The 12,339-nt window shown below is 39.0% G+C and overlaps 1 protein-coding gene across 3 annotated transcripts in view; it reads left to right on the plus strand.

Annotated features, from left to right (window-relative positions):
- The window catches only part of SRGAP1 (SLIT-ROBO Rho GTPase activating protein 1), a 139,593-nt gene that overhangs the window by 93,118 nt on the left and 34,136 nt on the right, over positions 1 to 12,339 (plus strand). For all 3 annotated transcript variants that reach the window (XM_064701856.1, XM_064701857.1, XM_064701858.1), the window contains 5 exons: positions 3,437 to 3,658; positions 4,446 to 4,547; positions 6,016 to 6,213; positions 6,333 to 6,417; positions 10,191 to 10,218. In XM_064701856.1, coding sequence (XP_064557926.1) covers positions 3,437 to 3,658; positions 4,446 to 4,547; positions 6,016 to 6,213; positions 6,333 to 6,417; positions 10,191 to 10,218 — 635 coding nt within the window. The remainder of the gene's footprint in view (positions 1 to 3,436; positions 3,659 to 4,445; positions 4,548 to 6,015; positions 6,214 to 6,332; positions 6,418 to 10,190; positions 10,219 to 12,339) is intronic.

A 12,339-nucleotide genomic window follows, 5' to 3' on the forward strand; every position in this document is an offset into this window, starting at 1 on the left:
ATAAATAAAATACCAATGTGTGGGTCTTTCTTAAAATGTGGTTTCTGAATCTCTAATTGCAGTATGCACGCTTTGGACCGTTAAGAAATTAAGGAACATTTAGCTATTGTGAACTTAATTTATTCTGTAAAGATTCTTTATTAATCATTCATAAAACAGGGTTTAAAACTAGGGTAAAATATGTGCAGCTCACAATCTTTATTATATAATTCCTCATAAATATGGTATGTACCCTTAGATCCCTTTGACTTGAATGCGGATGTCTGTGTAACAAAATACTTAGAAAGTGACTTATTCAGAGATTAAGGCTTTTTTTATTAATTCCTCTCTCCATTGACATTAGAATTTTATTACTATTCCTGAAACAAAATTAAATTAAATAAGAGTAGCTTGGTTTGGTTGAAGCTCTGTGCTAAGCACTTCAGTTTGTTTTGTTCAAGCCTAAATATACTCTGGGGTGCAATAAAGGCAGTAAATGCTCTTGAGACTGCTTCCAATTTAATTTCAAATAAGAATAAAATGCAAATTACAAAATTAATTTTTCACACATATCCCAAATGCATCCCTCATCTGACTTGATTCTGTTATTTCTCATCTTCATGTCTTAGTGCAGCAAGTGACATCTCACCTCTCTAGCCCATAGACTAGAGAGATGACCCAGAGATGGATGAGCACCCTGGCTCGACCCTCTGTGCTGACTAGTGAGCCTCTAACACTCGTGGTTATTTTGGCCAACAGTGTGGTTGCTCACTTGAACTGTAGAAGTCTTTCCACAAATCTACAGATTTTTCCTGAAAATCATGTAAATACGTGTGTGTGTGTGTGTGTGTGTGTGTGTGTGTGTGTGTGTGTGTGTGTACAGACAACTCTCTCTTCTAAACCATCCTTCCAGCAGATTAAAACAGAACATTTCTTTCTGGATAACCAAGATGCCATGGCAGAGCTGTTGTTACCCTGTGTGTCCAGGTTTTAGGGAAAGTAGGCTGTGGTATGGCAGAAGTAAGAGTTGTGATGTCTGAGTGTTTAGTTTTGCTTTTAAAAAATAACTTCCCTCATACAAATTCTATTTTTACATAAGTAATTTAAGCAAAATTTCAAATTCAGATGTTTTTAATTCCATTCAAAGAGACACTTGTGATAAAGCATTAGTTCAGGATCTGCATTTAACTTTTGTCTTCTTTGCTGGCATTGGCATTGCAAGAAAATGCCTTAGCCTGGCAAGATACTCTGCTTCACTTGAAGAATCCTCTTCTTGTCTGATTTGTTGCCTTGTTCAGCTGTCATCACTTGCCAAAGATGATCATGGTGATAGTGACTGAGTAGATTAAGGGGTAAACAGTGAAGTTGTATCGCAGCATAAAGACTGCAATTTTGTGTTCCAGCTTGCAAAAAAGCTGCATCAGAAACCCACACAGCTCTAATTGTAAATCAATAAGCTTTCTAGTAATACTCGGATTAATCCACCAGAGCCAAAATTCAGGCTGTAGTTTTCTAACACATGGGTAGTTGGCAATGCTAAACCTGGCACTGCCCTCTGTTTCTAATTCCTTTTCAGTTTAATCTTCTATGAGGTCTCTCTGAAACTAATGCACATGAAATAAAACAGCTGTCCCAATTCACTTTCTTATCAGCACTTTTAGTCTGTCTTTTTCATCCAAGATAGTGAATTAAATATGAGATCTGATTTGACATAGAACAAGAGAAAAACACCAAGAGACTTTTCCTTTTAGAAACAGTATTTTTGAGGCTGGTGTTCTTTGAAATATGGATGCACTACAGTATAAAGGTTGAGTGGCTGTTTTAGTAAGTGTAACAAAAATTTCCATTTTATGAATGCAAAAGAGAGAGGTTAACATATGAGTGTGTGATTGAACATGACATCTTTTCTATTTTGTTTGAGTAGTTCAGCATCTGGTTTTTTGGAAAGCCACTGTCCCATCTGCAGTCACTGCCTGAGTACTTGCTAGGAGTGGAAACTTAGTCTTTCTGGAAGCTTTGTTGTGAATAAACAGCTCTCTGTTAGATTTCAGAGAGCAGCTTCATCACTAGTCATTACCCTTCCTAAGTCAAGGTGTGAAGTGTTTCATTCCCTTCTGTTCATTAGAGAAGTGTTTCATTCCCTTCTATACGCAGGTTTTGGTTTGGTAAATAGGTTGAAAGCTCTTTCCTTCTGTCTCGCTCTCTGTCTATTTCTCTTTCTAAGTAAGAGGAAAGGGACGGAATGTGATCCCATGAGTCCTGTGGGGTTTGTAATAGCTGTGAGGGGGGAACTCATATAAAGAGTGCATATATGCATGTAGGGTACAGCGGACTGAATCCAAATTGCTTCTTGACCCAGCTCCATAGTTACCCTGGGAGTCTTGCAGGGATGGGTGACTCCAGGCTGTGGGTGGGCACCAAGGAAAAATGGCTGGGGACTGAGGGGTGCCCTAAAGCAGAGTGCTCTGACTGCTCTGGCCAGGCACTGGCCTCTGGCTGGGGCACATCTCACCTGTTTGGATAAAGAGCACTGCTTTGTATGCAACTGTTTGCAAACTGATGTGCCACTATTGAGGTGACATCTCCCCTTACCTGGAGGCTCACTGAGAAGAAACTGAGGGTATTTACTGTACAATGTAGGGAAACAGTTAGCTGATATGCTACTGCTGTGACATTTTTAAAATATATTCAGCTATTCTCTAAAATATTAATGAAACATGAATAATGCAAATTGAGAATGTTTAAAATTCAAGAACAAACACAACTTTATGTTTTACCAATTAGGTTTCAATTACATTCCATTTAATAGGAAAAAAATACATAAATTATGACTTTCTGCATTTTGTAACGTGATGTACATTTCTGGCTTTATATGAGCATGGGAAGTAAGGTGTTTACATTAAATACATTTTCATGATCAGGGAAAAAGATGTTAAACTTTTCCTGTTGTTTGAAAAAGCATTTTAGATGGTTTGCTTTTGCTCAAAGTATTTGTGGAGGTTTTGGTTTGGGCGCAGGCAGGGTAAGCCGGAATTGCTTCAAGGACAGCAGCACTTTGGTGCTGTCATTAACTTAGATGATAGTTATGTTAGGGTGTGTTTAAATAGGGGATTCAGGGCTTACAGATGCTGTTGATGCTAAGAAGCCCACTTGTGTGGGGCCTCAAATTTTATTGATAAACAGTGCCTGCGCTTCCCTGTCTGATAAGCAAACTGTCACGTGTACACTTGATCTCTTTTCTAAAACTGTCTATTAATCTTTGCAACAGATTGAGGATACTAAATACTTACTGTCTTGATCCCAGTAGTGTATTTTAATTTAGAAGATATTTTGTTAAATACTTCAAAGACTGAAAAATTTCAGGACAGAAAATTTTAGTGACAGTTTAAGGATTGTGATATTGGAATGGCATTTCTCCTTTTAAATTTGTTTTCTTTTCCCTTTGTTGTTTTTTTAGTGTTGTGATCTTGGATACCATGCTAGTCTGAACAGAGCCCTAAGAACATACCTTTCTGCAGAGTATAATCTTGAAACTTCCAGGCATGAGGGATTAGACATCATTGAAAATGCAGTTGACTGTTTGGAGCCACGCAGTGACAAGCAAAGATTCATGGAAATGTACCCCACTGCTTTTTGTCCACCAATGAAATTTGAGTTCCAGTCTCACATGGGTGATGAGGTCTGTACACTGACAAGTATCCCCAAGTGACTGTTTCTGTATACCAGGATAGAGAGTTTATCATTTACCAAGCCCTTTTACAAAGAGTTTGGTAAAAGCTACTGAAAGTCAGTGGATCAGCAATAACATTTTGCAAAACTTTACAGCACTGTCTGCTGCTTCAAAGTTCTCATGTAAAAACTGTTAAGTGTTCCTATATTCTGTATCATTTATAATGACATTGCTATGAATTTGCTGGCCAACCTGTGCTCAGCCCAGCACCAGTGTAAGCCGTGACTTTGTCTTTACTACCTGCATCACTCATAACAGAGTTTGTGGGTGCTATTTGAAGCAGCTACAGAGCTGCTCCAAATTATTCCTGCTGCAATGTGGCCTTTCCCCCTTCTTCTTCTCCCATTTTTTCATCTGGAGATTTCAAGCATACGAGGTACCCCAGCTGTGCCCTGTTCTGCTACACCAAAGGCCAGTAGCAAAGCAGAATTTGAAATCACGCATGTACATCTTTTTTTCTGAAGGTAACTCCAGGGTTTGCATTTCTGTGTGATACAAAAGCTACAAAAAGCACACATACAAAAGTGTTGTGCTCTTTATTCATAAGCTGTAGGACATACTTTCACACCTTACAGCACATAAGTACTTTAAATTTAGATGGGCACATTTTATTGTCTGCTTTATTAAGTTTTAATAACTTTGGTAGGAATTAATCTAGTTTTAAGAAGAACAGCAAGAATATTGACTGTTTTTTTTAATTGCTTGCATCTTACAGCTCTTTTTGATTCTTTGTTAGGTTTGCCAGGTCTCTGCCCAGCAACCTGTGCAAGCAGAGCTTATGCTTAGGTATCAGCAACTGCAGTCACGATTGGCTACACTCAAAATTGAAAATGAGGAGGTAAGACCTATGTCTACAAGGGCTAAGCATTGAACATAATTTTCAGGAAGGTGCAGTGTTTTCTACCTTGCCAAAAGCTTCTAAATGACCGTGGCTGCAATCTGTATAAGCAGTTTTAATTTTAAACATCAAATACTGGCACATAGGCTAAGGTGAATCCTCACCTGCTTTACAGAGGTTTGGAAACCTTGTCTTTTACCGGTCCATACATTCTCATTCCTGAGTTCCATGTTTTGCAGATGCTTCAGTGTAAACTTGTTGGAGCACATATTTTTAAATTTTTGTAACAGAAAGCCACTGAGAGCAGTTATTGTCTTCTGTGACCACCCTCTGTCCAGTTCTCAACTTGCTTCTTCTGTAGTACAAAGGAATTTGAAACGTCTTTTGTGGTAGCTGAGTCAAGATCTCTTATGCTCTCAGCTACAGCTATTTATAAACATGACTAATGAATGCCTGTGATGGGAACAGCTCACCTAGCAAAATAAAATGCAGTTTTTTGTAAAATATGGAAAAAACGATGCTGTTGTCTTTCCCTTGCTCTGGCAGTGGAAATAAAATGCACTTTTGTCACAGTTGAGGCAATGTTAAAGTCCAGTTTACATGAGAATCTGTTCCTAAAAATAAACATAGAAATAATGTACTTTACTGTACTTTACTGTACTTCTTATGTACTTTACTGATAAGTTTTCAAGATGTCAGTTTTTCTCATTCTAGTTTGTATGTTGAATATCTAGAACAAAATATTAATGTCCATGAGACATGTACAGTAGTCATAAAATAAAAAACAACCACCTGCATTCAGAAAGTCTCTCAAGGTAACAAAGATAGAAAGATAATTTCTTTCAGTGAAATGAAGTACAAGAGCATAGCAGGAAAAACCATGTTTGACAGGCATGGGAGGGATATTTGACTACATTGGAGTTGTGTGTAGACATGTTCATGATTTGGTTGACCCTACTAGAGACTCTATCTGAAGCAAAACTGGGAAGTAATCACATCCTTGTGAACCTTACCAGTTACTTTATTGCACTATGGAAACTGCATCCCTTGTCCACAGCATCCATGCCCGGGTTTCCACTAGAGCAGTGGTGCTCCTTAGGTCATAGGAGGGCTGGGAGTCTGGGCTGAGAACAAACAAGAAATTTTTCTTTCTCAAGCCCTCTCTGTCAACAATGTATTCCACTTCTGCAGTCTGAACGTCACTGTGGCCCTCATCACAGCACTGCACAGTACAGGGGTCAACACAAGGGTACATCTGTGTTTGTGGGTAAGACCATGATAAAGCAGAGAATAAGACAGGATATCTGTTACATAGATATCTGTTATAGCACACCTGACTTTTCACATTTACACACCAGTTTGTTTGGGGGAGTGTGCCAGAGAAATACTGTGAGTGATGAGCTTCCCTGTTAAGCTGTTCCTTTATATATTTATCTGGCATTTGGCAAACTGTGCTTTTTAATACCAGGTTAAGAAAACAACAGAGGCTACCCTGCAGACAATACAAGATATGGTCACCATTGAAGATTATGATGTGTCAGAGTGTTTCCAGCACAGTCGCTCAACAGAGTCTGTGAAGTCAACAGTCTCTGAGACATACCTGAGTAAGCCTAGCATTGCAAAAAGAAGAGCTAACCAGCAGGAAACAGAGCAGTTCTATTTCATGGTATGTTGGTTGCTTCCTCATTCATGTGATGCAGACCAAACACCTGAAGCAATCATTACCCAGAAGTTCCTGGGATTTATGTGCCATGCATAGTAATAGATTCATCTGCATTTCTACAGAAATTCAGAGAATATCTGGAAGGTAGCAATCTCATCACAAAACTTCAAGCAAAACATGACTTGCTGCAGAGGACACTTGGAGAAGGTAAATATCACGCAATAAACTGAAAAGTGATTCGAAACTATACAGGGAACCTACTGAAATGCCAAAGATACTCAGGAAAAAAATACAAAACTTAAAGCTTAATTGTCCAGTAAACATAGATTTGATTTTTACCAATCACAGTTTTGGTGCCAGTGGTAAGAGTATACACAGTTTTATTTCCTCAACACATACTTACTTCCACTGCACAGATGTTTAGACAAATTATTGTATTTGGCAACAGAACTATTGAATGAAAAATCTCCTGCCTGCAAGGAGAGTGACACAGTCAGTGCAGGTTTATTTAAGAGCTGTGACAAATGTAGTATTTCTACACCCTAACCATTTCTGTTGACTTGAGGTTTTTAATGAATCACACACTATACACAGCTCCAGCCTTTTACCAGCCCTCCCAACAGACACTTCCTCATGCAGTGAAGGGAAAAGGGGAATTGCAGTACAAATCTTGAGGACTAGACACATAGAGTGGAACAGACTTGAGAGGAAGTGAGATTACATCACAAAGAATAAAAATCTTCTTCTGGAAGTTGAAGACTGTGATTTAAAGTTTAGACTCAAGAAAGGAAACCTGTTTGCTAAAATAATTACTCTAAAAGATGTATCACCTTATTTTCTTTTTACTGCCAAGTATCTGTAGTTAATCACATCTCTTTTTGCTTTTAATACAAAAGCCCAGATCCTCAAACCATGTAGAGGTGCCTGAACAGCTATTAGCAGTTCAGTGGCTATAACCCAAACAGTGCCTCTGTCCAGGGAGTGACTGAGCTTGGGGGTAGGATATAAGCAGCATTTTCTTTCAAAACTGAACTGTAGAAGATGGTAGCTGTTTTTAGACAGCTACCTATGTTACCTTCTTTCTCGTGGAAGTTTTCATTTGATAGATTTTTATTTTGAATGTGTGTGTGAACAGTTTATTCACACAAAACATTGTGCAGCGCTGACTTTGGTCAAAAAAGAGGACATTTTTCTTCTGGAAGCTCATTGGAAATATCTTTGGAAAAATACAGTGAAAGGGAGGGAGATAAAAGGCAACAGAATCTGCTGCATAGACGGTGTTGGAAAAAAGGAAGGAAAGAATTGTTTGAAAGGAAACCTAAAGAAAAACTTCTCAGCAGGGTGACCCAAGTGATAAATTGCCATTAGGCTCTGGGCCATTCTGCCATGCTGAGGCATGCTTGGACTATTCTGTTTGAAGAGTTCCCTTCTACACGCCATCTGTAACCCCCATGTAGTTAATCTGTGTTGCCCACAGTGGTTTTGCACATACTTGTCCCAACACCATAGCATGGCACATACAAATGGTACCTCAAACATACACATTTACATTCAAAGCTGATATTTGGAGCCATCATTTTTACAGGTTAAGAAATTCTAGTACCCCCTTCAGTTGAGGCATGACCTGCATTAAAATGGCCATGTCTTGGATGGAGGACCTGGATTCTGGAAGTTTCTTGAATGGGAAGGATTGAAAGGATCGAATTACAGTGGTATTATGAATGTTGTTGCTGTAGCTAATACAGAAATGAATTTGTAGGACAGGAACTGCTCCCCTGCTCCCCTCAAACTGCCTTTTCTGGAAACTTCAATATCAGCAAGACTGCAGACAAATAACACAGTGTGCTGTGTTAAATAAAGTGGGGAGAAGGAGAGGATTGTCTCAGCTGCAAGTTTTCCTTTGGCACCCTTTCTTGCTTTCATTCAAAACTATACAGTGTAAGGATTTAGGCTGAATAGATCCAGGTTCCATCTGCTGCCCACAATGTTAACAGCATTTGGCTTCTATTCTGGTTCATCACCTGCCTACTACAGTCTTGCTGTTTATGAACGCAGCAGATACATATTCATGATCTGCACAGGGAAGATAGATGAAGTGCTCTGTGCTGAATCTGCTTCTACAAACTTGGAAAGTAAATAAAAAACACTCAAATGAAATTGATACTAAACATAGGAAGCACACTGATCGTCAGATTAGTTCTGATCCAAAGGCTCATCTATTGAAAGAAGAAATCAACAAAGCAAAAGCAAATGCAGGAAAGAAAACAAGGAGTTGTGGAAGAAATTCCCCTAAGGCCCAGACACCTTTTGCCCGAAACAAAGATGTGCTTAAAACCCCCCAGGCACAGCATTTGTAACATCTTCTGTTTTACTAACATTTATTATTGGAATTCTTAGTCTCAGTGAATTTCCCGTAGTAACCTGAGTACGGAGAAGTCCCTGGCTTACTCTTTTTCTGTCATAGGTTATTTTTCATATTCTTCTTTGATCTCTCTTTTTCACCTAGCTAAAATAGATGCCAGCTAGATCCACGTATCTTACTGTCAGAGATTGTTCCCAGAGCTTTTTCTTTGTGCTGCACACTCTTCTAGTATTGCAAAATATATTTTCAGACTAGGATCTTCAGTACTGTGTAGTACTTTGCGTGCATCTGACACTGGCACGTAACAGTATGTTTTCATATCAGTGTTATTCATTCTTCCTGGAGTCTGAAAAGCTGTTTTGGTGTCACTTTCAAACTGGGACGTGTACTTGGACCCAGCCCAAGGGAAGCTCAGAGTGATTTTCAGAGATCATATCCATAGATCTGTTCACTGGCATAGGTGTTTAATTCTTCACTAATACCTTACTTGAACGTGTTAATAGTGAATTTTGTTTGCAGTGTGTGTCACTTAACTCCTTTAAAGGCCTTCACAGTTTAGTCATGATTTGATACAAAAGTATTTCAGTTATCTGCACAGTGCTCTGCTTCCTTAGCTGCTGTGATCTCTCAAGATATTAATAAATGCCTTCTGGATTGAATAAATAGTCCTAATGGGAAGGTCTGAGTAGATGGCTGCTACATTTTTTGCCATGATAAAAAAAGACCATTAGAAGTCCGCTGGGTTTCCCTTTTCTTTGCTGGTTTTTGATCAGTGAGAATATTTTGCCACTCTATCCATGGCTGTTTAGTTTCCTTCGTCACCTCCTGTGAAGAAAGTTATCAGTGGCCTTTGAAAGCTTAAGTAAATTAATTGAACTGATTCTTCATTATCCAGTATTTTACTGACATTTTCAAAGATTTTTACTAAATTAATAGGGCACCATCTATCTCCCTTTGGCAATGCTGGGCTCATTGGAACTTACCATACCATGATCTTTGTCCTGTTTCATTATTTTGCTTTTCATTATGATGAGTCAGTCATGCCTGATTTACTGGTCTGTTGATCTGCCAAGGAGCCTTTCTGGAATATGATATTTGCTTCTTTACAGTTCCCTGCAGTTCTCTGCCGTGTTTCTCAGTGATAGTGTTGTGCTTTTTCCCTGTAATACGCAGAGAAAAGAGAGTAGGCAGTCTTTTATTAACTACTCTAGAGCCCTGCATTTTCAGCACTGAACGGGTTTAGGCACAAGGCATAGGGGGGGAGATGTAATCTAATCTTGGCACAGCTCTATTTCCATACTGATTTAGCCACTGAAACATATGAGCACCAACAATAGACATTGTTTGGAATTTTTGAAATTATTTACAGTATCAAGTGACTCTAAATCTTTGGGTAGGCTTCTTAAAAGTTGTTCCATAACATGGGTTGTGTTTGTATTTTAAATGGAACTGTGGAGATAGTAGGTTACTACAGTGCCCTATTTGTTGTATAGTTTTATATCTTTTGCTGGTAGTATGAAAGTTAGAGCTAAAAATAATTTGCTAAGTATCATTTAGATACAAAAATTTCAACCTAAAACCTACAAATCATTTGTTTCCTGTTTATTGAACTTTCTAGGTCACAGAGCTGAATACATGACAACAAGGTAAGATATTTTTATCTGACTTGGTTTAGAGTTAAAAAATAGGTAAAATCTTAGCATTTACAAATTTTAGAACAACTTCATAAGGCTTGTTGCTGTTGTTACATAAATTATGTACAGACTCTGTGCGTTTTAACATCCAGCATTTCTGTTTCAGCATGCTGATGAGTAAAGGATCAGACCATTCATCTTCCTCATTTTTGTGAGCTGCTTTGGCCAGTGCCAAGGGTAGGACAAGCTGGGAGATCCTCAAAAATATTTGTGAATCACACCTCAAATTTGGAAGTTGCAGGGAGGACTTAAAGGCTCAAAAATAAATATTTTTCAGTTGTCAGAGATACCTTGCCTTTCATGGTTTGTGATTCAATTGGTCAGGATACACAGTTTAAAAGAAGCTGGTAGGAAAATCAATTTGGGCAATGGACTGTGTCTTTGATAACCCAGCTCTGAACACAAATACCTGCCTCCCCCTGCATCCATGTATTCCATACTGAAATGGGTCTATATATCCACAGAAGAGAAGGGATTCAGTGTTAGATCTCCCAGCTTTGTGCTGCATGTACTTTTTCAGTTGTGTAATGCCACGGCTTTGAAGTTGCCTCCAGATATAAACCTGAATAAGCTCTGCAGGCCCCAGAGGCTAGGAGGGGGCAATGGCAACTGCTTGAATTTGCAGCTGCCACTTGTATGTATCACTGCTACAGGCAGTGTGCCCTGCTACAGCAGGAACATCCAGCCCAGCTTGCTTGGTCCCACTCTTCCCTTCCCTTCCCATGCAATACGTCTTTGTCCAATGCCTTCAAGAACCGTATTCCTGGTTCTGATGCTTCCAGGACATCTCTACAGACTTTATGCTGGATTTTCTCCCACCACTCCATGTTCTTTATTAGCTCTGTGAAGTTGGACTTACTAAATTTCTTTGCTTACATGACCTCAGTTGAAAAGTGGTTACAAATCAGAGCATTCTTCCCAATTGCTGCCATTAATTCTGACAATTGTACCTTTAACTCTGCCTCCAGGTGCTACTATTCCAGGAATGCATGGAAATCAACAAGTTTATGTCTAATGAGAAAAACCTCCTTTCTTGACTCCAATGCAGGCGACTCATCAGGCTCACATCATCCTAAGTTCCCTGCTGTGTAAATAACTGAAAGGAGATGATGGATTCAGTCAGTGATTTTACCTTAGCAAAGTGGGGGAGCAGTGAAGCCATCTTACCTCATATCTTGTTACAGCTGGTCACCTAGAGAAAAGTACTCTGAGGAGCAGGGCCTGCCCATGTGTTCCTCACACCAGCTCCTGGGCTTTGGCTGGGTCCTGCCTGTTGCCCCCGGGTTCAGTTATGTTTCTGGACTGTTGAACATGCAAACAGAAAAGTTCTTTGAGATCAAAGTTAAATTGTAGAAGGGAAGAAGATGTCTTTAAAGATGAGTTTAAAATAGCTGACAGTATTCGAACAAACTGAAGTCTCACTGCTGAATGCTCTATGCCTTATTGTTTCTCACTGATCCCCCAAAAACATTTGATTTTTTGCTAAGTCCAAAAAACCTGTAGAAACTGCTGGTGCATGGGTACTAAGGAAGCTGTTGGCATTTAACTGTTGGCATGACATTCACAAAGTTTTTTGTGATCTAGAGAACAGTATTTATTTCCTGTAATCTCTTTCAGTATTAGTCACCTTGTGTAACACACTAGATAAATTTTGCAGACCAAAGTTTTGTGTGTTCTTCCTTTACTTCTTTATGTGTTATTCTGGTTTTATTTATTTGTTCAGGTTGATATCCTTTTAATTCCATTAGCCAATTAGCAAGGTGTTTCTTTTCATGTGTGAAGTTGTTGATTGGTTGGATGTGCAAAGCTAAAGCTCTTTCACCTTCTTGGCTCTAGTTAAAAATGCAGACAGTTTGTTTTTGAAGCATCTTAGGAGTGTGCTGAGCAGCTTTAATTTGCATTTGGATTTTCTCCAGCATGAAGCAACTTTTCTGCTTGATAAGAGGTGCTTCGAGTGGTCTGTGTTCTGCCATGGCTGGCAGGATGAATTCTAGTGGTGCTGCACATTTTATGCATGACCATGACAAACAAAAGCCATTCCAATTGTGCAGTGTTTGGAATAAATTTATATGG

This window comes from Zonotrichia leucophrys, chromosome 1A, assembly GCF_028769735.1.
Source record: "Zonotrichia leucophrys gambelii isolate GWCS_2022_RI chromosome 1A, RI_Zleu_2.0, whole genome shotgun sequence".
Lineage (NCBI taxonomy): Eukaryota > Metazoa > Chordata > Aves > Passeriformes > Passerellidae > Zonotrichia > Zonotrichia leucophrys.